The 27,500-nt window shown below is 44.3% G+C and overlaps 1 protein-coding gene across 1 annotated transcript in view; it reads left to right on the top strand.

Annotated features, from left to right (window-relative positions):
• The first annotated feature begins 243 nt into the window (after positions 1–243).
• The window catches only part of DEAF1 (DEAF1 transcription factor), a 45,896-nt gene continuing 18,639 nt past the window's right edge, over positions 244–27,500 (top strand). Inside the window, 9 exon segments of the mRNA XM_074954761.1 lie at positions 244–1,025; positions 3,550–3,647; positions 4,074–4,203; positions 6,257–6,403; positions 7,888–8,027; positions 8,811–8,876; positions 9,708–9,834; positions 11,904–12,032; positions 15,688–15,816. Coding sequence (XP_074810862.1) covers positions 767–1,025; positions 3,550–3,647; positions 4,074–4,203; positions 6,257–6,403; positions 7,888–8,027; positions 8,811–8,876; positions 9,708–9,834; positions 11,904–12,032; positions 15,688–15,816 — 1,225 coding nt within the window. The 5' untranslated portion in view covers positions 244–766.

Below are 27,500 nucleotides of genomic sequence, written 5' to 3'. Positions count from 1 at the left end.
CCTCAGTCCTCCAGCATCCCGTCATCCCGTGCGCCGCTCAGGCTTCGGGCGCCTTCGGCCATTGCCGCTTATTCCGGCGTGCGGTGAGGGCGGAGAGGAGCCCGCCCCTTCCCCTTCAGCCTCGCCGCCTTCGGGCCGCCTCGGAGCCCTTCGGCGCGCTCGGCCGGGTTCGTTCTGCTTCGGGCTGACTCGGGCGCCGGCCGTTCGGCTCCCCGGCCCGCCCGGCCGTTCGGGTGAGATCGGAGGGGGCTGGGCTCGGCTCCTCGCTGCCATGGGGACGAGCTGGGAGGACTCGGGCGGGCTCGACTCTCATCGGCCCTAGTCCCCGATCGCCTCGGGCAGGTTCGGGTCCCTCCCCCCGCCCGGCTGGGCTGGCTCTTCGGGCGACGCTCCGGGGTCTCGGAGGGGTTCGGCTCCCCGGATCGGTCCGCATTCGGGTCACGCGGGAGGGGCAAGGGGATTCAGTCGAGCTCGGATCCTCGACTAATTCGCCTGGAGTGGCACTCGGGCGAGCTCGGAGGGACTCGGAGCCATTCGGGCAGGCTCGGAGCCGACTCGGGACAGTTCGGCTACTCGCTCTCGGCAGCGTTCGGCTACTTTCGGAGGGACTCGGGATCGCTCGGGGAAACTCGGAGCATTCTGGGGTAGCGCCGCGCTGCGCCCCGCCCGGGGAATCTGAGAATCGGGCTCGTGTGAGATCGGAGAGGGCTCGAGCCCGCTCGGGCCGGGCTCGGCTCCTCTCGGCCCCCGGCTACCGCCGCCTCGGATGGAGGACTCGGACTCGGCGGCGAAGCAGCTGGGCTTGGCCGAGGCGGCGGCGGTAGCTGCGGCGGCGGTGGCCGCAGCAGTGGCCGCGGAAGGATCCGAGCACCAGCGGGCGGAGGCGGCGGGCTTGGAGGCGGAGCCCGAGGAGGAGGAGGCAGCCGCGCAGGTGACGGCGGTGACCGTGATGGCGGCGGATGCCGAACACATCGCGATGGGAGCCGAGTCCCTGCCGAGCGCGGACGATGCCGCCGCCTTCGCAGGTCAGAGCGCGGCGCATGCGCAGAGAGCTCCGCCCGGGCGTGCGCTGCCCCCGGGCCGGCTCTTGTAACGGGCGAATGCGCGCGGGAGAGCCGAGCCCCGGGGTCCGCGTTGGGCACCCGGCGAGAGCCGAGCGGAGATGGGCCGCTACTCGAGGTCGGCAGCCCTGCACCCGCGTCCCCGGGCCAGCTCCCGGCAGGTCCCAGCGCTGGGGCCTGGGTTCCTCCGCAGAGAGCGAGCTCGGGGCGAACACGGCTCCGCCCGAGGGAGGGGGCCGCCTCGGTTCAGCTGCGCTGCTGGGTTTGGCTTGCTGCTGTCCGCCGCTCTCTCCCGTCCCGTCTGTCCCAGGGTGCGCGGTACCCGTGCGGTCAGCCCCCCCTCCCCCCCGTGCCTCTCCTCAGTGCCGCAAGTCCTGGGCTCGCCGCCCCCAGCTGAGATACACGGTTATCTTGGTTTTACAGCTGGGGAGGCAGAGCGGTGAAGTAACTTATCCCAGGCCACGCAGCCAATCCCTAGTACATTCAGAACGAGAAGTAAATAGTGTCTGACTCTCCCGACCTTTTGCTAAGGTTGCCAGTTTTGGTTGGATTTATACTTGGAGGTTTCATCACATGACACAGACTCCAGGATAATCCTGGAGAATTGGCAACCCTACCTTTTGCTCAGTACTTCAGCCCACACTGCCTGTCTTCACAAAACACTGAGGAGTCCAGTGGCACCTTAAAAACTTACAGATTTATTTGGGCATAAGCTTTCGTGGGTAAAAAAACACTTTTTCAGATGCGACGGCAACGTACTGCCTTCACAAGTATACCGTACGCTGTTTTCCGCCTTGAGCAAGAGGCTTCTTTCTGCACATCAGATCTTGACTTTGACCTTCTGCTCACGGTGTGTGCAAAGATCTCTCATGGGGAGTTTTGTCTCCCCCCAGATAAATGCAGAATATTGGAGACGAGATCTGTCATGCAGCCGGGAGCAGAGACTTTAGCCCATAATCAAAATTGAATTCTATCAAGCCTAATTTTTTTTAATAATTTCAATGGTTAATATCAATGTTTTATTTTTTATTTTTATCTATTCAAATTTTCATAGTTGTGGGAAATTAAGGGAGGGATCAGACAGTAACTGTTTAATGACAATAGACATTGAGATTCAAAAAGTAAAGCTTTACAACTATTAACACAAACATTGTGAACCATCACGTCAAACTGTACAAAATAAATATAATTAAACTGTAATAAGTTGTCAAGCAGCATATTTCTTACTTTGCCTATTTGTAAATTACAGTTGTTATGATGAAAATGTTTTTATCAGTTTGTGTGTGAAAAGTAAAATCTGTGTTTACCGATAAAAATCGAATACATCCAAGGTTACCCATAACTAGCTGTCCATCTTGTTGCACGTCTATCTGGGTGGGTTTTTTTCATGCCTTTCCATTCCCAGAACACAGAAATCCTTTTTTTGTGTGTATGCTATAAAATGTGGCAGCAGGATTCAACCTAAGTATTCTGTATGTGCTCTGAACAGCTGTTACTTTACAAATTTTGTATGTAGTATAGTTGTAGCAATGTTTGTCCCAGGATATTAGAGAGACAGGACCTGAAGAAGAGCTCTGTGTGGCTTGAAAGCTTGTCTTTCTCACCAACAGAAGTTGGTCCAATAAAAGACATTACCTCACCCACCTTGTGTCTCTACTTTACAAGTGTGTCAGACTCAGAGGACTTGTAGGATCTTAATTTGTGAAGCCCCACATATTTGGCATACAACACCCATCTTGGATTCCCTTAGTTACAGGAGGGAACCCTTATGCCTACTCCAAGAAGCTGAGTTTCATATACCTTGTAATTTATGCATAAACAGAAGTTGATATAAACCACGAGCATCTATTAGCTTATACCAAATTTTCTTTAAAAGCAAATTTTTATAGATAGCAGCAGGAGAGACACAATCTGGCAAACTTTCCATAACTAAATATGCTGTCAAACTTTATGCAAAATATAATTTTAAAAATTGGATACATTCTAGCTGTGCTAGCTGGCTCTGTCATGATATTATTGAAGTGGTAACAATTAATATATAGACCGAGGCAGGCAGCAATTCTGAGGTTTTCTCTTCCTTTTATCTTTAGGATTGTAAGTCAATCCCCTTTTACAGTTCTCATGCACACTGAAGCAGCTTCATTTTTCCTCCTAGTTAATCATATGCTGTTAAATACTGTCTCAGCCTCAAGAGCGTTCAAATGATAAGCCCAAGCCAGTTTTGACGATGGATAGCAATAATCAGAATGACGTTTATTTCTAGTATAGATTCTTTGAAAAGATTTCCAGATGTAACACCAGAAGTGAAGTTGGGAACGTCCTCTGTGGATGATCTTCTTCTCAAAGGGGTGGGTGGGAGGACCTGGAAAAAAAATTGGAAATAATATAGGAAAAAAAGGAATACAATTGTATTTTCCCCCCCTTTTAGCTTTAATGAGGTTCTGTGGATACAGCAGTATATTAAGTTCACTTCTGTTTTATGTTGTAGAAGTGACAACAGTAACAGTAGCCAATGTGGGTGCCTCTGCAGACAATGTCTTTACCACATCTGTGGCAAATGCTGCATCTATATCTGGACACGTGCTGGTAAGTTAAGGTTTTTTTTATTTTATTTTTTTTCCTTTAGAAAGTTGTGGGCCCTATGTTGATAATCTCAGGATATGTAATATCTGCGGATGCGTACAACTCTGATGTTTAGTCTGTGTTAAGATCAAAGGAGGATTCTTCATTTCAACATGCAGGAATTTAGCAACATAACCAGCAATAAAGTTAAGAGTTACACAACTAGCTCACTCTGAATATGTCCCCCCATGTAGCGCTGGTGACCTGAAGCATGTGGCCTTGGATTCACTGTTCTGAGGCCAGAATTTGGTTGACTTGAAAGCACACGCACACATCTAGCTACTCCCATACAGTTTAGAGTTGTAGGGGGTCCAGAGATAAGAATCTGAGAGGCATAAAAATAACCAAGGTTTTAATTATATTAATTAAAACTCTTTATTTCTTTTGTAGTCTGGCAGAACAGCCCTTCAAATTGGGGACAGCTTGAATACAGAAAAAGCCACTCTGATAGTGGTTCACACAGATGGCAGCATTGTAGAAACCACAGGGCTAAAGGGGCCCTCTGCACCTCTCACACCAGGTATAACACAATCCTGCTCTGTTTTCTAAGTGTCACTCAGCCGGGATAGCCCTATATCTCCTATTCCTATATTTGGAACTAGAAACTGTCATGTGTAACTCTTTGAAACCATGTTATAAGCATTGACTGTCACCTCTTGAAATTCTGTTGGTAGATCCAAGAGCAAAGTACTTCTTGGGAGTAGAGGAAGACTATTTTCTCCCCATTTTTTCTATAAGAAATCTATTTCTTTCACTCAATCCTTGAGTTTGCTTTCGCAAGCACACTCAGGAAAATCTTGCCTTTTTTCTTTATTATTCTCATGTTCACTTGTCTCTGCATTCCACCCAGGAAGATGAATTTTTCATTGTAACTATTGATATTGGAAAAGGATGGCAACATTGATAAGTTCCGTCTCCTAGTTCTGGACTCATTTATATTTTAAACTTTGCAAATGGTCATGATTCTACCAAGACCTTTTGTTGACATTTGAATGTCAAGATAGCACCGTTTCTTTGTTTCTAAAGATTATTTCTTAATTCAGGTGTGTGCACTGGCAGCTGCATTGCAGTCTCCTTTCTGTGCACAAGGTGGCGCAACAGCTCTTTAACATTGAAAGTCACATTTGCTAGAAACAAGATATGGAAAATACCTAATACATCCATCCTCCCATAGCCATTGCAGTTTTAAATGACTCAAATAAGAACAGTCATACTGGATCAGACCAATGGTCCATCTAGCCCATTATCCTATCTTCCAACAGTGGCCAATGCCAGGTGTTTCAGAAGGAATGGAACAGAACAGGTAATCATCAAGTGATCCATCTGCTGTTGCCCATTCCCAGCTTCTGGCAAACAGAGGCTAGGGACTCCATCCCTGCCCATCCTGGCTACTAGCCGTTGATGGACCTATTCTCCATGAATTTGTCTAGTTCTTTTTTGAACCCTGTTAGTGTCTTGGCCTTCACAACATCCTCTGGAAAGGAGTTCCTCAGGTTGACTGTGTGTTGTATGAAGTAATGGGAGTTTCATCATTTTCCCAGGAGACTATTTCACTGTCCATTTGAACTCACGGTTAAGATACATTTCCTAATGCACACATACAAAATGGGAAATGATTGCCTAGGAAATAGTACTGGTGAAAGGGATCTGGGGGTCACAGTGGATCACAAGCTAAATATGAGTCAACAGTGTAACGCTGTTCAAAAACAGCAAACGTCATTCTAGGATGTATCAGCAGGAATGTTGTAAGCAAGACACATGAAGAAATTCTTCCACTCTACTCTGTGCTGATTAGGCCTCAGCTGGAGTATTGTGTCCAGTTCTGGGTGTCACATTTCAGAAAGGAACAAACTGGGGAAAGTCCAGAGGAGAGCAACAAAATAATTAAAGGTCTAGAAAACATGATCTATGAGGGAAGATTGAAAAAATTGGGTTTGTTTAATCTGGAAAAGAAGACCAATGCGGGACATAACAGTTTTCAAACACATAAAAGGTTGTTACAAGGGGGAGAGAGAAAAATTGTTCTCCTTAACCTCTGAAGAAGAAGAAGAACAAGAAGCTTAAATTGCAGCAAGGGAAGTTTAAGTTGGACATTAGGAAAAACTTTCTAGCTGTCAGGGTACTTAAGCACTGGAACAAATTGCCTAGGGAGGTTGTGGAATCTCTGGCATTGGAGGTTTTTAAGAACAGATTAGACAAACACCTGCCAGGAATGGTTTAGTTATTAAGTAGTCCTGTCTTGAGTGCAGGAGACTGGACTAGATAACCTGGTGAGGCTCCTTCCAGTGCTACACTTCTGTGATTCTACGATTTAGTCTCCTTTATTTTCTTTTATAACATTATACCTAACCAGGGCTCCTAGAAGCACTCTAAATAATCTCATTGGTCTGAAAGATGCTGTTAACAGACTCTAAATTAAATTATATGTCATTTAGTATGTTTCTCTGCTCATTATGGACAGTCAGAGCTGTCTGAGTTAATTGCATTACAGTCTGGATATCACAGATATTAAAAATCCAAAGCTATGTTCGTGGGCATTTAGTATGTTTCGTCTTCCTTTTCTTAATCCAAAGGTTCTCAGTCTCCTCCCACTCCTTTAACACCTGGTCAAGAAAAAAATGGCACGAAGTATAACTGGGACCCATCAGTGTATGACAGCGAACTCCCTGTGCGATGCCGGAATATCAGCGGAATCCTGTATAAAAACAGGCTTGGTTCAGGTAAAAAGGCCCTTCCTGCCTTCCACAAGAGAGGGATGGCGACTCGTACATCTTTGTTCTGTGCTTGTTTTAATTGTGCTGCTCTTAAAAACCGGTTATGAAGGGAAGGGAGAATTTCCAAGCCAGTCTTCTCCTTTTGGATATTGCTCTCCTTGGGTGCTTTGGCCTCTTGCTACCCCGCTCTGTTCCTTTGAAGAGTAGGAAGCCTGACTCCCACCCGGATTCTTTGGTTGTGTCAGAAGCTCTCCTATTCTTTGTTGCGTCTGCTGAATCTTGCCACAGCCACAAGCAGCACAGAGGCACTGGAGCTATCTGCCTGCAGATTCAGGCATCCATGGTTGCCCTTTTGTTCACATATGGAAGCTTTTCTTCACAACCATAAAGGCTAGAAACTTAAAAATAAAAGTAAAGTAGAGCATTACTTCTGGAGAAGTCGATGCCATTTGCCTGGGAAAGCTTTGTACATGCCACAGAGGAGTGCGTTCCTCCAGCACGGATCTAGGTGCTAATGAGACTAGGATGTGGAGCAGTCTAAGCCAGGGGTCTCAAACACACGGCCTGTGGGGTTATTTTCTGTGGCCTGCCAGCTCCCCACAGCACCCCCGGCCCCCAGCATTTACCTAGAGCGGCTCTGCCCCGGCACGCACCGGGGGCAGGGCAGGCTCCCTGCCTGCCCGTCCTGCCCCCGCGCTGCTCCGGGAAGCGGCCAGGACCTGGGGGAGGTGGGGCACAGGAGTCTGTGTGTTGCCCTGGCTGCGCCGCCACGTACCTCCCCCGAAGCTCCCATTGGCTGCGGTTCCCTGTTCCTGGCCAATGGGAGCTTTGGGGGAGGTACCTGGAGGAGCGGCCAGGGCAACACACAGACCCCTGTGCCCCCACCTCCCACAGGTCCCGGCCGCTTCCCGGAGCGGCATGGGGGCGGGGCAGGGCGGGCAGGCAGGCAGGGAGCCTGCCCTGCCCCCGGTGCGTGTCGGGCCAGACCCGCCCCCCTGAACTCCTCTTGCAGCTGAACCCCCTGCCCTGAGGCCCCTCCTGCACCCCACGCCCCTCCTGCACCCCCTGGGGGCAGGGAGGGGGCGGAGTTGGAGTGGGGATTTCAGGGAAGGGGTTGGAATGGGGGCAGGGGCAGGGCCCCAGAGAAGGGGTGGAGTGGGGGCGGGGCCAGGGAAGCGTGGGGGGGGGTCAGTGGTGCGGCCCTCGGGCCAATGTACTCGTCCTCATGTGGCCCTCGTAGTCATTTGAGTTTGAGGCCCCTGGTCTAAGCATACACAAATGAACAGGAGGTGGTAAGCACTGGTTAATACAACCAAGGTCTTAAATGAGTACAATTATTTTAATAGGGTGGGAACTACTAGACTAGTGTGCCAGATATTTGCATGCTATGGATTAACTGCTTCATCACCTGATGGTTTCAGTGCTTACATCTTCAGAAAAGTGAAAAAGTTATTCTTAGCCACTAGATGCCTTCTCTTGCTTTGTTTTAGGAGGCCGAGGTCGATGTATTAAGCAAGGGGAGAACTGGTACAGCCCCACTGAGTTTGAAGCCATGGCAGGAAGAGCCAGTAGCAAAGATTGGAAAAGAAGCATCCGCTATGCTGGGAGGCCACTGCAGTGCCTTATTCATGTAAGATCAAGCCTGTGCTTGTCTCTGCTCCGGGGGAAGGGAGGGCAGTGTCTGACTCTCCAACGTCCTGGCTAAATGCTTGTGTTCTGTCAGAGGGATGAGGGGGAGAGAGAACACACTGACCTAGTCACAGGAGTATTAAAGAGAAATCATGTTACAACAGGGCACTTCATTAACAGTGATTTGGTTTTGCTGAGAACCAAGGGGTAGAACCCTGGCCAGGTTCTCAAGTTAAGTCAGTCCAAATGTTTGTTAAGCTCAAAAAGGGTTATAGCTTTATTCCAGTTAGAAGCTACCATGGGATAAGTTCCAGCACTGAACTCCATGTGGCAGAAATGGGGAACTGATAGCCTTAAAGGCTCCCCACCTGCATTACATCCTTCTAATTCTATAATCGGACCTCTCTTACTGTTGTTTGGCTGGGAACAAGTGGTTCCCTTGCTTCTTATTAGGTTACTCCAGATATTTTACATCCCATAGTGTTAGAAGGGAGGCCCATTCTTTATGGGGCATTACTATTAAACAGACAATTGGGCAGAGATCCTTTATACTATTCTAAACACATTCACCTGCTCTTTGTCTTTGCTTTTGGAGTTCTTCTTCCCTTGGTATATTCCCCACCATTCCCGTTGTTTCTGAAGAGTTGTCCTTTTTACTGCTACCCAGGGTCTTCAGGGAGTGGACAGATTCTCAGGAGAGGCCTGAATCATTTGCTAGAGTATGTTCATGCTTTGGGTGGTTTGTGACTCTTTTAATGCTGTCCTGGTAACTTCCCAATTTCAGGATGGGATTTTAAATCCTCATGCTGCCTCATGCACTTGTGCTGCCTGCTGTGATGACATGACCTTGGTGAGTTGCAAGTTTACAGCCACTAATTTGAAAACTTTCAGTGTTGGCTTTATGGTCTAATGATAATCAGTTAGGCTGTCACATGGCCATCAGAGTTTGTCATGAGCAACCTGAGACAGGAAGGGGTTGGGAGTGTTGTGGATGCAGTGTGCTTTGTTCATGACTAGAGTTAGAAAAGGGGTAATGAACTCCCTCTGTTTGACGTTCAGAGCTGCTCCTTAGATAATGATGGTAAGATGCCAAGTCTGGGCCCTTTTAGCTGGAGCAGACATTTTGTGTGAGTGAGTAACATAATGAGGGTAGGAAGGTAGAGATTTTGTTGGTTTGGGGATATGCTCTTTGCTGAGACTGGTGATACCTTAGCCTTCAATTTTGACCATCTTTAGTGCTGACCATGGAGTGACACCACCAGCTGTACTGAAAGGGTTGAGATCAGTAATACCTTAAATATTGTGCATCTTAACTGTTCTCTTTGGCCTGGAGAGAAGAAGCAAATATCTCTGCTGTAGTCTTAATTGGCATTTTGACAAAATGCAGCAGCAGGAGAACCCAATGGTTTGTTCGCTCTGTCTTCCTCAGGAAGAGCTGCTACATATAAAAGAAAAAAGAAAAGGAGTACTTGTGGCACCTTAGAGAAGGTGCCACAAGTACTCCTTTTCTTTTTTCTTTTTACGAATACAGACTAACACGGCTGTTACTCTGAAACCTACATATAAAAGAGTATGCTCCCAGCTGTGTCTGAAGAGTTAGAGCAAACATGATCAAGCTGAAAAAGGACAAAAAGTCTTAATAAGAAAGCTCATAATAATTGCTCATTTCTCTTTCTCTCAGAGTGGCCCAGTACGATTGTTTGTCCCTTATAAAAGGCGAAAAAAAGAAAACGAATTGCCTACAACTCCAGTGAAAAAGGATTCTCCCAAAAACATCACGCTGCTTCCTGCTACAGCTGCTACCACTTGTAAGTTCCCTTCTGGAATAAACCTGCCGGCTCTTTATTAGAGGAGCATTGTCATGATAGATCATATTTTGTCTTTTTTGCTTGATTTCCATATTAATTACATCCTAGAGAATCCAAATGGGAAGGCTTTAATAAATTTGATTGTTAGTTTAGCTTTGGTATGTCCTTTTGATTGGACAGTGAAACTAGACGGGTCTGACTAGTCCGTTTCATTTCTTAGTTCTCGTGTATGAGCACAGTGTTGCAATAGTTGAGTTGTAAACTCAATAGAAAAATGTTCAGCTCTGTTTCTAGGAAAATATTTTTTTAAGAATCTTGAAAACCTTTTGTTTGCTAAAACTTGGGTTGTATTTTTTTTCTTGCTGCTCGGGAAACCTAGATTTCCATCCCCATCCTTGTCTTTTGGTCCAGTGGGCCATCAAAAGCTTTGGAGCCCTGGCCTTGTTCTGTAGAGGTTTAGAGGTAGATTTTTCCAGAACTAGGTGCCTAACACCTGTTGTTTTGACTTTCACTTTCCGAGAGCAGGCAGGTTCTGTATATTCAGCCTCACGCTGTTTCTTGAGACATACTAAAAGAATCTAAGCTGCTGGAATGGTCTCTGATTTGGAAGTTTTTAGTGAGAGCTGCTATATGGGCTATCTTCACCTTCAAACAGGTTTCTCAGAATATATTAAGCTTGACTCCTATCTAGATACCATGTAATATTTCTGTATTTTGTTTCTCACTGTTTTTGATTACCTAGATACTTGTGTGAAAACAAAAGTTCACTTTTATAAACAGTCTGCTTCCATTTCCTGTTACCTTCAATGATGTCATAGTTCAGTGTATGCGACTTTCCAGTCTCTTCCTGGTAGTGAAGTCTCAGGATTTGGATTGCAACTATACTGAATGAATTGGGCAGGAAGGGAAATACCTGTATTGCCTGAAAGAAAATTTTTGTTAGCCAAGAAAAATATTTAACTGTCAACAATACTGAGAAAGAAAATGTAGAAAATAGAAGTATATGGCAATTAAGTTAACATTTGTTTGAAATGTAAAGCAGTTCGATTTTAAGGGAAGAGGTCCAGAATTTGGGTCGACTTGGTTTCTTGCAGAATCCTGCAGACTTCAGTCTCATGATCAAAGCCTTGTGCTCAGGGGGTTCCAAAATTGTTTTTTGTTGATCAGTTTTGTTTTAAAAACACAACTGAACACAGGTTCTCTGGCTCTCTAACATGCTCAAATCAGCTTCTGAAATAAAGATGAACCTATTTGACTGTTGCTAGGAGTAGCCACCATCTTGTAACAGGTCCTTGCAAGATTGAGTATCTGCAGCCATTTCTCAAGCTTGGTATTGGTGTTTTTTGTGAAAAGGTCTATCTGAACATATAATAGGCGCAGGAGTGAGCCCAAGATGGCAGGTGTGATTCCTTTCCTTGGGCTTGATTAGGGGAGTTAAAAAAGATAGGGTTGTTTTAAGATCTTTCTAAATACCCTAGTCCACTGTCTTTGGAATTTTGGTATGGAAGGATTTTGTGGCTTTAGCGTTGTTCATTGTCTCAGAGTGGTGTGGGTCACCTTTTAAGGGAAATAAGGCGGTAATAGTCCAAAGAACCAAACCATAGTGGAAGTATATTGAGGTGACTCTAGTTTCTCAGACCAGTAATAGCTGCTCTCACTGAAGTTTCCATGAATTAGAAATCTGCCTTGTTGGATTTCCTAGCCCTGTTGCTTTATTTTCCGTTGGCTACTGTGTTGTGGCATCACTTGTGTAGTGATTTGAAATTGTTGTAATGCAATAGGAATAAAACTGTGCAGGACTGATCTGGGTCCCACGCTTCAGAGACTAAAATGAGCCATAACTCTGGGAAGCTGATGTGTGCACAATGAATTCAGAAGCCAAAATGAGATTTTTGTTTCCATTTACCATTCTGTGCGATGGAGGTGTTATCCAAATATTGATAACACAGGTCAATTACTGATCTGTGAATTCTGTGACTTAGGATGATTCAGAACAGGGAGATCAACAGCTAAACAACCAAGGCTTCAGAGTTGAGCACTAATTATGAAAGTGCTTCTGCTATTTCCAGTCACCGTGACTCCGTCAGGACAGATCACTACTTCTGGTGCTCTGACCTTCGACCGTGCATCAACCGTGGAGGCCACAGCTATCATCTCAGAAAGTCCATCCCAGGGTGATGTATTCACTGGAGCCACTGGTAAGTCCTCAAAACACACATGCAGTTTGCAGTAGTGACGTGTGTGGGGTTCTGAACTCCCATTGCCATTGAAAGCAGCTGTGAGACTTTTCTTCAAGGGCTTAACCAAAGGGTGTGGATTATTCATTCTCTTTTCCTCAAAATGACACCATCAGTTTGAAATCTTGTCAATTTCATAAAATGAGTTAAAAATACTTTGTTACTGCACCTGCCACTGTGTCCTCCTTGGTAATTTTTGTGTTTTTTTTACAAACCCGTCTTCCACTTTTATTTTCCTCTTCCCCTTTTACTCTGAAAAAACAACCCCCCAAAAGGGAAAACTGTCTGTGCAATGAAACTGACTGGATGAAAAATGCTGTCAAATCTCCAAAGTAAACTGAAAAAATAGAAATATTTTCCTTCTACTCTTTCAATAATAATTTAAGTATTACTTCCGCACAGTGGAAGGTAAAACAGTGTAATGAATTAATAGCTCATCTGGCAATTCAAACAGTTCTGACAGAAGGAACAAATACCAATGTTAAAAACATACCCAACAATAGCATAGTGTCTCTTGCTTTAGAGTTTGGATTAAATAAAGTCCAAGTTATGTGAATCCTGTAATTTTTTTTTAAAGTCTTCTTTCTATGTTTTTTTTGTAAAACCTAAGGGGTTTTTCACCTTCTTCTGCAGCATGGGGTATGGGTCACTTGCAGTATTATCTGGGTATATCTCACTTAATCCTTTCCCTGCAATTGTACCAGTGCCCAAGGCCCCTGCAACTTGATCCCTCCTATACTCTGCCTGTGTCACATAATAGTCTAGTATCCTGTAATAGTTTTAATCTCATTTCAGTTGTTGGATTTAGTATGCGGGTGCTGCACGGTGTAGGTGGCCAGTGATATACTTGTCAGGCTAGATGATCTGGTGGTCCGTTCTGGTTTTACACTCTGTGCCTCTAAACCAGTGGCTCTCAACCTTTCCAAACTACTGTACCTGTCAGGAATCTGATTTGTCTTGCATACCCTCAAGTTTCACCTCACTTTAAAACTTCTTGCTTACAAAATCAGAGAAAAATACAAGTGTGTCAGCACACTATTACTGAAAAACTGCTGACTCTCTCATTTTACCATGGAATTCTAAAATAAATCAAATGAAATATAAATATTATACTTACATTTCAGTGTATAGCATGTAGAGTCATTGTATGAAATTTTAGTTTGTACTGACTTCGCTAGTGCTTTTTCTGTAGCCTGTTGTAAAACTAGGCAAATATCTAGATGAGTTGATGCACCCCCTGGAAGACCTCTGTGTACTTCAAGAGGTACATGTACCCCTGGTTGAGAACCACTTCTCTAATCTATGCGCACTACCAGCCTGCAAATTACATACAAAAGGAATACAGTCTGAAGGCAAGTTCAGTGGAACTAAAGTTTTATTTTTATTAACCTTGCAATGTGTAGAATAGTGGCACTGAAATGTAGTTACCATACTATGGGCAACACTTCTGAAGGGGCCTCAACCCGCACTCTGAATATCTCCTGAAGTCTTGTGGTCCACTTTTTGTGCAGACATTTTTGCATGGCCGTGTTTTGGTGGGTGCAAAACTGGTATGGGACATTTTCTTTAAGATATAGTGGTATGGTGATAGAACATAGTGTGATAATGTTTGAGGGGCAGTGTGGTATGGTGGAGAGGGCACTGGAATGGGACGCACAAGACCTGTGTCTCTCCTGCTGGCCTGCTGTGTGACCTTGGGCAAGTCATTTCACCACCCCGTGCCTCAGTTTCCCCATCTGTAAAATGGGGATATTGATATTAACCTCCTTTTGTAGAGTGCTGTGTGGTCTAATGATGACAAAAGTGCTATATGAGAGCCTGTAAGTGTATTATTTAAAGCATATTGAAAATGAAAAATGTGGCTGCTGTATAAGAGTTATTTATTCATAAGTGATTATTAGGTATTAGACTTGAGTTATGTACAGTGCAGTGTACAACAGTTCTTTTCATATAACAGCCTTCATATGAAGCCTCACCAAATATTTTTTCCAGGGAGAGGTAGGCTAATGAACTGTAATGCAGTGCAGTGGCTTTCAGATAGTTGGAGAGGAAACACTGTGCACAGAGGGAGTAGAACATAAGATAATGCAATCTACCAGGTGGGATGTGAGTTTTGAGCTAGCTTATGCATTTGGGCTTTATTAACTTTCTCTCCTATAGTTTAATACAGGCTTTTGCCTTCTATGCAACATTGAGGTGCACAACATGAAAAGAGAAGGGAACGAGGAGAATAGGGTATTCCGAATCACTCTAGTACAGTGGTTCTCAGCCCGTTGGCTGCTTGCGGCCCAGTCAGCACACAGCTGCGGCCCATGTGACATCCTCAGGGTCATATGGGTAGTATATATTTTGTTTGGATGCGGTCCACATATGCAGCTCTCTCGGTCTTATGCGTCCCACAGTGGTAAATAGGTTGAGAACCACTGCTCTAGTATAATGCAGACCAATTTAAGGTGTGGTGTGAGAGATTTCAGAACATTGCCGTTCAGCTCCATGCTTGCTTACCAGTAGTTATTTAAGGTATAGTGTCTAGAACACAGAACGGGCAGCCAGGAGACCTGGGTTCTAGTGTCAGCCCTGCTTTAGAATTACTGTGTGACCTTGGACAAGTCCTGAACATCTGTACTGTGCCATCTGTGAGAATCATAAAACCTTTATCAAGCATTTTGGAATCTTTGAATGATCTTGACAATATAGAAGTAAGTTTGGAGGGGAGGGGTGATAGTCTTTGTAGAAACCTTAAAAAGTGAAAGAGGAGACTCACATGGAGTAACAGTGGATGGACTGCCTGTCTGGCAGCAGTGTCAAATCACCATAGGCAGCGAGTTATATGGGCCCGTGGTGCCCGTGCTCCACCAATATTCAGGAACGTGGCCACAATGAATTCAGAATGTTTGGGTTTAAACTTTCAGAGCCACCCTGTCCATAGGACGGACTGGGGCAACTGCCCTGGGCCCCGTGCTTCAGGGGGACACGGGGTCCAGGGCGGCCTGGGGGACTAGCAGGGGGCCTGGCACTGGCAGCAGCAAGCGACCCAGCCGCCCTGCTCCGCTCCACCTTGCCTCTTCCCACTCTTGCTCTGCCCTGCCCCGCCCAGCCCCCATTCCACCCCTTCCCCCAAGTCCCCGTCCTGCCCCCACTCCACCCCTGCTCCACCCTGCCTCTTCTCGCACCTGCTCTGCCCCCTCCCTGCCCCCATTCCACCCCTTTCCCCAAGCCTTCACCCAGTCTCTTTCTGGCTTCCACCCTCTCCCCTAAGCGATGCCGGGAACTGGCGGGGCGGGCTGGGGCCGGATGCTCACTGCTGCCGGTGCCAGGCCCCCTGCTAACCCCCCAGGCTCCCTGGACGCCGCGTCCCCACAAAGCGCAGGGCTCAGGGTGGTTGCCCTGGTCTGTCCTATGGACAGGATGGCTCTGCTTGGACCCGTTCCGGGCACTACCAAAAATTATACAAACCTGGCACCCATGCAAATCACACCACTGTTTCCAGAAGCATTCATAATGCTTATAGTTACCACAGATTTTGGAAACTCATGTCAATCTGAATACAAAAAATGTCAAAGCAATGTATAACAAGTGCTTTATGGGTTTATAATACTGTTCCTTCTTCCAATAGTACAAGATACTACTGTCCAGCAACCTTGCCGTGTCAGTCATCCAGAACCTCACTATCCAAGTTATCAGGACAATTGTCAGATTTCACCTTTTCCAGAAGCTGCACTGCCAACTTCCCATCCCAAAATAGGTAAGTTTTGTCTCTCTAAAACAATGGTTCCCAAACTGGGGTTTGTGAAATGTTACAGGGGGTTCTTGGGGGAAAAAAAATCCCTAATGGAGGACAGAGCTGTCCCTAGGGATCCCGGGTAGCACGGGGCCAGCGGCATGGAGCCACTGGATTTCCAAGAGTTGAGCAGATCAAAGCAAGCATATCTATCACAGTGAGGAGATTTAAACTTCAAAACTCCTTATAAGAAATGGAAAGGGAGGTGGATATTTTTTGCTGTTTTTTAAAATTAAATAGGCAGCTAGTATTGTTTTTAAAATTATTATGAAGAACTTGTTATAACGTGGGTTGTTTGCCTAGACTGCTCAAGACCTGAATGCTTGTCTAGGAGGAGCTCTTTGAGTTGGCTTCTTAAATACCTTCATGCTGTTTCACATCTGATACTCCTTGATGAAACATAGGAGCCTTGTCTTATAACAGGCTTATTCAAAGTGATACAAGCTACAAAAGTGAGAACTTGGAAGAGTGTTGCTGTTTTCATAATGTAATAAAAATACTGTAATGATAAATAATAATAAATAGTGTGTAATAAGCATTTCATAAAAACAAATTTTATATTTCCAAGATCACTGCTTTTATAATTTATACTCAGGTAAAGGAGAAAATCCCTGGAAATATTCATTTTTAGGAGGGGGTTTGCGAGACTTGACACTTTAGTGAAAGGGGTTCACAGGTTGTTAAAGTATGGGAACCACTGCTCTAAAATAAGCCACAGTTTGCAGTACCTGGGTTTACCCCATAACCTCAACTTCTTCCTTAGCTAACGATTGTACAAAGAAGTAAATTTACTCCTATGTTCCTTAGCTGGACTAATGTTAAGAATGGGAGAGGGCAGAAATCTGTTCTTTGTAGAGGGTTTTCCACTTCTGCCTTGAAACCTTAAGAACCTTTTTTTTTTTTTTTTTTTGGTTTGTGTCACACAGGGTTACATTAAAATCCCACTTCCTAAATCTGATAGAGGTTTCCTTTAGCAGCTTTTCACAGAACTGTGTTTCGATGTTGTCAGCCAGGAGCTTTGGTTGATTTTGACTAATAAAGTCCTGTATTTGAGGTACCCTTTCCCCCTCTCCAAATACAAGTTCACATGCAGCTGACTCTAAAATTCCCATTCCTTTCTGTGGATCAGCAGGTTTTCGGTCACCTTCCCAGGAGGCTTTTCTTTTTTTCCCCAGGTATAATCTTATGATTCCATGATCCCCAAATCAGTTCTCCATCCCTTGAGACTATGAGATGTATCATCCCAGAATGATATTTGTGGTTTAGCAAGTTTCACAGCAGATCAGGGATCTGTTCAGCTGAGGACAAAGCTGCAGAAGGCAAATCATGTTACGTTGAGAAGACGAGAATAAAGGTGCTAGATGAAAATCAGGCATTTAGTGACTTAAAGTTCAGGATAAGGTGGTTTGCTTTCGTGTTGTCTATTTTGCTGTATATATTTTTTTTCTGTAGGATTAATACAGTCATCTCAGAAAGTTTACACATCTCCAGAAATCTTTCTGATAACTGCATTAGTCTGGCCAAAGTTGTGTGTACATACATGGTTTGGAAAGGGATGTAGCCTTTGTTGGTATCTTACTGTGTATTGTGGGAGTTTTGGGGAGAACTAGTGGAGTTCTGCAGCAAATGCTACAAAGCTCCTTCCACATGACAACTGCGTTGTGTTGAATTGTCTCCCCGAGCAGAGTTCAAAAATAGTTTTGTAAAAGCTTATTGTGCAGCTCTCTTTTACACTGTGCTAGTTTCCTTAACTGGTCTTGAAAGTTGTTGTGTGGACAGAATGTTAGAATTAAACTTTAAAAATAGAGCACAGTAGATTTTTCCCTCAAAAAAAGCACACACCTAAACTTGAGTGTTGCAGGCGTAACAGGTGCATGCCCCTGCTCTGCTTCTTCTGAAAATCTAACCTTTAATGTCAGAGACAGACAACATGGGGGAGGTAATATCTTTTATTGGACCAACTTCTATTGGTGAGAGAGAGAAGCTTTCAAGCTTACGTAGATACCTAAAGAAGAGCTCTGTGTAAACTCTAAAGCTTGTACCACACTCACCTTGTCTCTCTAATATCCTGGTACTGACAGGGCTATAACAATATTGCGCACTTTAATGTCCTCTTTCTTGAAGGAGGCACCCCAAAAAATTCTACATAACTGATAAATAGGTGTTTTTTAAAGTGATCGATTGGGACACTGCTTTCAATTCCATTGACGTTCACTGGACTGGGATTGCTTTCCATTGGGAGAAAGGAAAATAACGGTATTATTGCTTAAGAATAGGCCTTGTCCCTCCTAAATGTAGAGTAGTTCATGCTTATTGCTCAGTGAAACTATGGTGTGCCTTATGACTTCTAAGAAGAAAAACACTGGCCCAGATCATTCCCTCTACATTGAGTATGACCCCTTTTAGGATCCCCTCCCAGCTCCCTGTAATTGTGGGAGTCATGCTGCTGGGGTTTCCTTTAGCTGCAGTGGCCACACCGAAAAGTTCATACAGACTTGGGGATGTATTATTTTCACTTGATCTCTCCAAGTCTGGACAGTGGACAAAGTACATCTGCTGTCCCCTCCCATTCCTCAGGTCAGCTTGTCTCCATCCCCTTTCCCAGTATCAATCACAGAATGCACAGCGAGGCCTTTGCAGGTTCTGGAGTTGTAGGTGAGGCATATTGGAGAGGTAGCTGACCCTCTCCTTCCACATGGTGCTTGTCTGAAGGATTCCTTTTAAAGGAATGGGGAATTTCTCCTTGTTTGCCTCACAAGCTATCTTCTACACCAAAACAGCAGTTGTAAAACAGGGATTTGATTCAGTAAAACTTGACACATAGTCAACCTGTCAAGAAAACCTCAACCTGTCAAAAGCAAACTGGGAGTTACACAGGTTTATAACTGAGATGCACTTAGTGCCTTTTAACCAGTCCCTCAGGAATGGCAACTGACAGGTTTTGTGATATATCTGAAAACTGGGGAAGGTGTTTACTGGATTTGAAAGGGGACGAGCTATTTCCAAAACATTGCCACTATGCAGATTGGGAGCTGCATGCGTTTTCTAGGCATAAAGTCTAAATACTTGGCTGATAACCTTTTATTTTCCCAAAATGTGTGTTCTCTAGTGCACTCAGTGCAATATAATGCATAGGTGCTAGAGTCCTTCCATACAGCACTAATGACCTGATGCCAGCGTAGCAATGATTTTTTTAGTGGATGTAGGATAAGATCTGAATATGACTGACTTGTGCCCTTTATATATTTGTCTTCTGAAGTCAATGTGATAATAGTATTCTGAACAGAGAAAAGATTTACTTTCTACTAATTAGTTCCAAAAATTAGCACAAATCTTATGAACTGCAATGTTTTGTCTTACCAGTTCCAATAATCAGTACAGAAGAGTTCTGGTAAAGTAGATAACCAAAGTATGGATTCTTGTGCTATCTATAAAGAAACATGACAAGTTTTTGTTCAAACAGAATTATACTGTATTAGCAAAATAACTTTCCATCCGTACTGTTTAAAAGTATCAGTCTGAAAGAATGGGGGAAAAATTTTATGTGATCTAAACATATCCCTCCTTCACAATGTTTGTCTCTTGAATTCCTGTTCTTGTTGCTGGGACAGATCTTGGTTTGAAAATAATTGAATATGTAGATCCTGATTGTATTGACAAGTAAGGTGGCATCTTACAGATGCTGTGTCCTACACATCAGTGGAAGATTTTCCTAATATATTAATTTTGTGTAGCTTATCATTGGCAGGTTGTTTTGTTTGTTTTGTTTTTTTTTTGAAAAGCTGTGTACATGGTGCGATTTCAAGAAAGAGCTTAGTCACTAAATGTTGGCAAAATGCTTTATGTTCATAGAGAGTTTGCCCCTATTGAAATTAAGGGGAGATGTGCTGCTGTTATTTATATGTATTGCAGTAGCACCTAGAGGCCCCAGCTGACACCAGGCTTCAATGGGAGCGGGAGCAGGCCCATAGGGTTCCATAGAGCTATTCTGCATAAGAATTGGTAAGGAGTACATTGATCACGGGAATGCAAATTTCCATTGGCATAAGTGGTTCATATCTTTCACTATTTCAGCCCAAAGGTGAATTTAAATTTATTGTTTAAAAGTCTGACCTGTCTCGAACTTCAGCCATTTTTCCTGTGACTGGGAAACCTGTAATAGCACTTTGCACTTTTCTGTTGTGCCTTTCCTCTGATTATCTTAAAGCATTTTACAAATAAATAACCCTTACAATACCTATGTGCTCAGAAAGTGTTGTTATTCTATAGATGTGGAAAACTGTGGTTAAATGACTTGTCCAGTCACATGACAAATTAGTGGCAGAACCCAGAATGCCTGACTCCCACAACTATGCCCGTCATCCTCCTCCTAACTAGTCTATAGCCTATGGTAGGCTTGGGAGGGTGCAATTTAAAACCAAAGTTAATAAGCAATTGAAAAATCACATCCAAGCATGCTCAGTGGGGTCTGAACACTTTATATAATTATTTGATGCAAACTTAATGTTGTATTAATGTAACTTTTACATTCAGCTATAGAGTGGTCTCTAACACTGATCTCTTCCACTTAATCTTACATGTCACTTGTAACAATTACTAGGGAATAGACATTCCAGACAGAAGTGTTGGGTTGTTCTAAGTTCATGGTGTCCCTTTAAAACAGTGGTCCTCAAATTGTGGGATGGGCCCCCCCTCGGGGGCATGGAGGAACATTTGGGGGGCACAGCGGGGCCTGGGCCAGTCCCCATGGGGGACAGGGAGGGAGTGCCATCAACCCTACTCTGCCCCTGGCCTTGGCTGCAGCTCTGGCCTCCACCACAGCCTGACCGCAGCTTTGACCCCAGCCTTGGCCCCTGTCCAAGTCTCTGTTCCTGGCCCCAGCTCCGGCCCCCTTACCCATGTCAGTGTCCAGTCCTCACCACCCCCCTGGCAGCCGTGGAGTGCAGACAGGAGTAAGGGGGAGCATTACCCTGAAAAGTTCGGGGGCCACTGCTTTAAAATGAAGCTGGACAGCAAGCATACAGTAGGCAAGTACTCTGCTCTGGCTGGTTGTTGGATTAGATGACCTAATGGGCCTTTTGCTTCTCTAATTTCTGATTCTATGAAGCCATTCAGGATGGAGCCAAATGGATGTTTATTCATGTGGCAGCTAATGAAATGCTGAGGTTATTAACACTCGGGAGCTGAAGGTGAACAGTTTTTAAGCCCTTTTATTAATTCTCTTATGTTCCAAGAAATGGATATGTAAATACAGAAATGAGCCGGGCAGCTTGTAAACCAGAAGGAAAAATTAATTTCCTCTTCCCTTTTTAACCCTCATCAGGCCTTTTATTTTTTAGTGCTTTTATCAGATAAACTGAAGTCCACATTACAAAGCAAAGATTTGATAACATAATTACCAGGCCACTCATATTCTTCAATATTTGCTTTCTGTTTTGACAGAAGTTGGGTTTTGGCACAGTGTGATGGCACAGATATTTCAGGACAGGAAGCACGTCTGCAAAGCCTGTATTCACTTGTTTTGGAGTTGTGGCCTGTAATACAAGATGTTACAATAACAATATTTTTAAAGCGAGGCTAGGCCTCTGCTGATCAGTTTGTAGGCATGTGAGAATTTTTGTGAACTGCGAAATTATTCAGTTAGTTGGCTACCTTGTGTGCTTTGGGATAACTTTTAAATATATCTTTCCAGACAGATTTTGATTCTCTTTAATCCCGAAGTAGCATATGACATTTTACAGCTACACTTCGCACTACCGGGTGGAGCAATGCGATAAATTTCTGCTCGGTCAAAAATAAATTTAAATCTTTGCTTCTCTTTCAGGGCTTGAGTCTATTGCTTAAATATTGGTCTTTTCACAAAGGAAGTGAATGAAGTTTGTAAACATTGACTGGCATTTACCGAGTCGTATGCTAACACTGCGAGAGCACAAATATTTCCTATTAGATAGTGTTATCAAATGTCAAACTGTAGTCCTTATTGTGTAGAAAATCCAACATTGGAAGAAGTTGTTGGCAAACAATCTCTTATGAAAGAGGGCAGGTCTCCTTTATGTCTCTAAATACAAGTGGTACTGTGATGATAGTGTGCAAACATCTGTTTTAATTTAGTGTCTTAATAAGGGTTTTCGGGAAGAATGTCAGTCATCTGCTTCATGTTCCTGCACTTGCAGTGCTACCTGTCAGCAAAGGTCACCTGTCCAACCTACCGTATCATACAGTTGGCTACTTCTGGTTTTCAGGAAGTACTAACCTCATCTAAATTCATAACAAGATTTGTCTTTCTCTTATCGTTGGTATATCGAGTGATAAATTATGACCTGAAAATTGCTAACATGTTATTACACTTATTTCAGTCCCTGACTTACTGAATATTCCATATTTGATGCAGTGAAATCACTTTTCTTGACAAGAACTTCACTAAGCTGAGGTTCACTACAATCAAAACTGCATTGCACACATTGCTGCAGTGTATTGAAGCAATTGAGGACTTTCAGTTTACTTCAGTACAGCCCCAGTTCAGGAAAGCACATAAACCTATCCCTATTCAGGACAGCACTTAAGCTTGTGCTTACTTTGAAGTATGTACTTAGGCATAAGCCTATGCGTAAAATGGACAGGAATGATTTCCTGAATTGGGACCTATAAATGGTGTTTCATTGTATTTGAGTTTCTTATAGCTAGGTTCCACTGTGCTAAGTTCTGTTTCCCCAGTCTGAAGCAAAAGAGGACAAAGATGGTTTTCTCTGGCTTTGCTTTCACAGCCTCCTTTGGGAAATTAGTCTGACAACCTGAAGAGGGCTGTTAGTATCTAATGACAATATCCCTATGATTCCAGATACCTACGCTGAGTTTTTCAAAGTCCGGTTCCCATTAAAGTTATAGGATAGATCCTTTAGATGCTTTGAAGATTTCAGTCCTGGTGTGTTGCTTTATTTTCAAGAACCTCCCCCGTAGTAAACTTCCTATCATAACTCTAGGTTTCAGAGTAACAGCCGTGTTAGTCTGTATTCGCAAAAAGGATGAGGCTTTCTTCCGGCAACTCACGGAAGCTACTAGATCGCATGCCCTGATTCTCATGGGTGACTTTAATTTTCCTGATATCTGCTGGGAGAGCAATACAGCAGTGCATAGACAATCCAGGAAGTTTTTGGAAAGCGTAGGGGACAATTTCCTGGCGCAAGTGCTAGGGGAGCCAATTAGGGGGGGCGCTTTTCTTGACCTGCTGCTCACAAACCGGGTAGAATTAGTGGGGGAAGCAAAAGTGGATGGGAATCTGGGAGGCAGTGACCATGAGTTGGTTGAGTTCAGGATCCTGACGCAGGGAAGAAAGGTAAGCAGCAGGATACGGACCCTGGACTTCAGGAAAGCAGACTTCGACTCCCTCAGGGAACAGATGGCCAGGATCCCCTGGGGGACTAACATGAAGGGGAAGGGAGTCCAGGAGAGCTGGCTGTATTTCAAGGAATCCCTGTTGAGGTTACAGGGACAAACCATCCCGATGAGTCGAAAGAATAGTAAATATGGCAGGCGACCAGCTTGGCTTAACGGTGAAATCCTAGCGGATCTTAAACATAAAAAAGAAGCTTACAAGAAGTGGAAGGTTGGACATATGACCAGGGAAGAGTATAAAAATATTGCTCGGGCATGTAGGAAAGATATCAGGAGGGCCAAATCGCACCTGGAGCTGCAGCTAGCAAGAGATGTCAAGAGTAACAAGAAGGGTTTCTTCAGGTATGTTGGCAACAAGAAGAAAGCCAAGGAAAGTGTGGGCCCCTTACTGAATGAGGGAGGCAACCTAGTGACAGAGGATGTGGAAAAAGCTAATGTACTCAATGCTTTTTTTGCCTCTGTTTTCACTAACAAGGTCAGCTCCCAGACTGCTGCGCTGGGCATCACAGAATGGGGAAGAGATGGCCAGCCCTCTGTGGAGATAGAGGTGGTTAGGGACTATTTAGAAAAGCTGGACGTGCACAAGTCCATGGGGCCGGACGAGTTGCATCCGAGAGTGCTGAAGGAATTGGCGGCTGTGATTGCAGAGCCCTTGGCCATTATCTTTGAAAACTCGTGGCGAATGGGGGAAGTCCCGGATGACTGGAAAAAGGCTAATGTAGTGCCAATCTTTAAAAAAGGGAAGAAGGAGGATCCTGGGAACTACAGGCCAGTCAGCCTCACCTCAGTCCCTGGAAAAATCATGGAGCAGGTCCTCAAAGAATCAATCCTGAAGCACTTACATGAGAGGAAAGTGATCAGGAACAGTCAGCATGGGTTCACCAAGGGAAGGTCATGCCTGACTAATCTAATCGCCTTTTATGATGAGATTACTGGTTCTGTGGATGAAGGGAAAGCAGTGGATGTATTGTTTCTTGACTTTAGCAAAGCTTTTGACACGGTCTCCCACAGTATTCTTGTCAGCAAGTTAAGGAAGTATGGGCTGGATGAATGCACTATAAGGTGGGTAGAAAGCTGGCTAGATTGTCGGGCTCAACGGGTAGTGATCAATGGCTCCATGTCTAGTTGGCAGCCGGTGTCAAGTGGTGTGCCCCAGGGGTCGGTCCTGGGGCCGGTTTTGTTCAATATCTTCATAAATGATCTGGAGGATGGTGTGGATTGCACTCTCAGCAAATTTGCGGATGATACTAAACTGGGAGGAGTGGTAGATACGCTGGAGGGGAGGGATAGGATACAGAAGGACCTAGACAAATTGGAGGATTGGGCCAAAAGAAATCTGATGAGGTTCAATAAGGATAAGTGCAGGGTCCTGCACTTAGGATGGAAGAATCCAATGCACCGCTACAGACTAGGGACCGAATGGCTAGGCAGCAGTTCTGCAGAAAAGGACCTAGGGGTGACAGTGGACGAGAAGCTGGATATGAGTCAACAGTGTGCCCTTGTTGCCAAGAAGGCCAATGGCATTTTGGGATGTATAAGTAGGGGCATAGCGAGCAGATCGAGGGACGTGATCGTTCCCCTCTATTCGACACTGGTGAGGCCTCATCTGGAGTACTGTGTCCAGTTTTGGGCCCCACACTACAAGAAGGATGTGGATAAATTGGAGAGAGTCCAGCGAAGGGCAACAAAAATGATTAGGGGTCTAGAGCACATGACTTATGAAGAGAGGCTGAGGGAGCTGGGATTGTTTAGTCTGCAGAAGAGAAGAATGAGGGGGGATTTGATAGCTGCTTTCAACTACCTGAAAGGGGGTTCCAAAGAGGATGGCTCTAGACTGTTCTCAGTGGTAGCAGATGACAGAACGAGGAGTAATGGTCTCAAGTTGCAATGGGGGAGGTTTAGATTGGATATTAGGAAAAACTTTTTCACTAAGAGGGTGGTGAAACACTGGAATGCGTTACCTAGGGAGGTGGTAGAATCTCCTTCCTTAGAGGTTTTTAAGGTCAGGCTTGACAAAGCCCTGGCTGGGATGATTTAACTGGGAATTGGTCCTGCTTCGAGCAGGGGGTTGGACTAGATGACCTTCTGGGGTCCCTTCTAACCCTGATATTCTATGATTCTATGAAAGAAAAGGAGGACTTGTGGCACCTTAGAGACTAACCAATTTATTTGAGCATGAGCTTTCGTGAGCTACAGCTCACTTCATCGGATGCATACTGTGGAAATTGCAGAAGACATTATATACACAGACACCATGAAACAATACCTCCTCCCACCCCACTCTCCTGCTGGCGAGTGGGGTGGGAGGAGGTATTGTTTCATGGTGTCTGTGTATATAATGTCTTCTGCAATTTCCACAGTATGCATCCGATGAAGTGAGCTGTAGCTCACGAAAGCTCATGCTCAAATAAATTGGTTAGTCTCTAAGGTGCCACAAGTCCTTCTTTTCTTTTATCATAACTCTAGAGCCGGTAGCCGCCATTTTAGTGAAAACAATATTTTGTACCCTGCAGCAGCATTTACTCTGTCAAACACCTTCTTCAGAGCTGAGCTATCATTCACAGTGCTGCTGCACTAGATGAAGACTTAGCCTGAAGTTGTTACTGAAAGCACTGTTACATTCAGGTGTATTCATCATGCAGGAGACAGAGGAGGATCTGCCTATGCCAAATAGAGAGACAAACTTGGTAGGAAGAGAAATTTTATTCTAACCCTTCTCAAAGACTATCATCAGACAGTGGTGAGAATTGAAAACTTCATTATTATATCCTTAACACCATTATTTCCAGCTGTGTTGGACATTGCTCTGCGACCAATGGTATTTGTAGATATGCTTCTGTCACTAGTGTGTAAATGTGCCATCGTGTGTTTAACAATGATGGTATTTACCAGGGCTGTCAAGCAATTACAAAAAATAATCGTGATTAATCACACTGTTAAACAACAGAATACCAATTGAAATTTATTAAATATTTGTGGATGTTTTCTACCTTTTCAAATATATTGATTTCAATTACGACACAGAATACAAAGTGTACAGTGCTCACTTTATATTTATTTTTGATTACAAATATTTGCACTGTAATAAAATAAAAGAAATAGTATTTTTCATCTAATACAAGTACTGTAGTGCAATCTCTTTATCATGAAAGTTGAACTTACAAATGTAGAATTATATAAAAAAAAAAAAAGGCATTCAAAAATAAAACAATGTAAAATTTTAGCGCCTGCAGGTCCACTCAGTCCTACTTCAGCCAATCGCTCAGACAAACAAGATTGGTTACAATTTGCAGGAGATAATGCTGCCCGCTTCTTGTTCACAATGTCACCAGACTCTGAGAACAGGTGTTCACACGGCACTGTTGTAGCAGTGCCGCAAGATATTTACATGCCAGATGCGCTAAAGATTCATATGTCCCTTTATGCTTCAGTCACCATTCCAGAGGACATGTGTCCATGCTGATGACGGGTTCTGCTCGATAAGGGTCCAAAGCATAGCGGACTGAAGCATGTTCATTTTCATCATCTGAGTCAGATGCCACCAGCAGAAGGTTGATTTTCTTTTTTGGTGGTTTGGGTTCTGTAGTTTCCGTATCTGAGTGTTGCTCTTTTAAATCTTCTGAAAGCATGCGCCACACCTTGTCCCTCTCAGATTTTGAAAGGCACAATCTTAAATCTTGGATTGAGTGCTGTAGCTATTTTTAGAAATCTCACATTGGTACCTTCTGTGCATTTTATCAAATATGCTGTGAAAGTGTTCTTAAAACGAACATGTGCTGGGTCATCATCCAAGACTGTTATGACATGAAATATATGGCAGAATGCAGGTAAAACAAAACAGGAGACATACAATTCTCCCCAAGGAGTACAGTCACAAATGTAATTAACACTTTTTTTTTTTTAATAATGTGTGTCATTGGGGGGAGGGGATAGCTCAGTGGTTTGAGCATTGGCCTGCTAAACCCAGGGTTGTGAGTTCAGTCCTTGAGGGGGCCATTTAGGGATCTGGGGCAAAAATTGGGGATTGGTCCTGCTTTGAACAGGAGGTTGGACTAGATTGACCTCCTGAGGTCCCTTCCAACCCTGCTATTCTACAATTAGCATGGAAGCATGTCCTCTGGACTGGTGGCCGAAGCATAAAGGTGCATACGAATGTTTAGCATCTCTGGCATATCAATACCTTGCAACACCAGTTACAAAAGTGCCCTGCAATGCCTGTTCTCACTTTCAGGTGACACTGTAAACAAGAAGTGGGC

Source organism: Natator depressus, chromosome 6 (genome assembly GCF_965152275.1).
Source record: "Natator depressus isolate rNatDep1 chromosome 6, rNatDep2.hap1, whole genome shotgun sequence".
In the NCBI taxonomy this organism is placed as follows: Eukaryota; Metazoa; Chordata; order Testudines; family Cheloniidae; genus Natator; species Natator depressus.
Note: the sequence above shows the minus strand (reverse complement) of the source record. Positions and strands in the feature narration are given on the sequence as shown.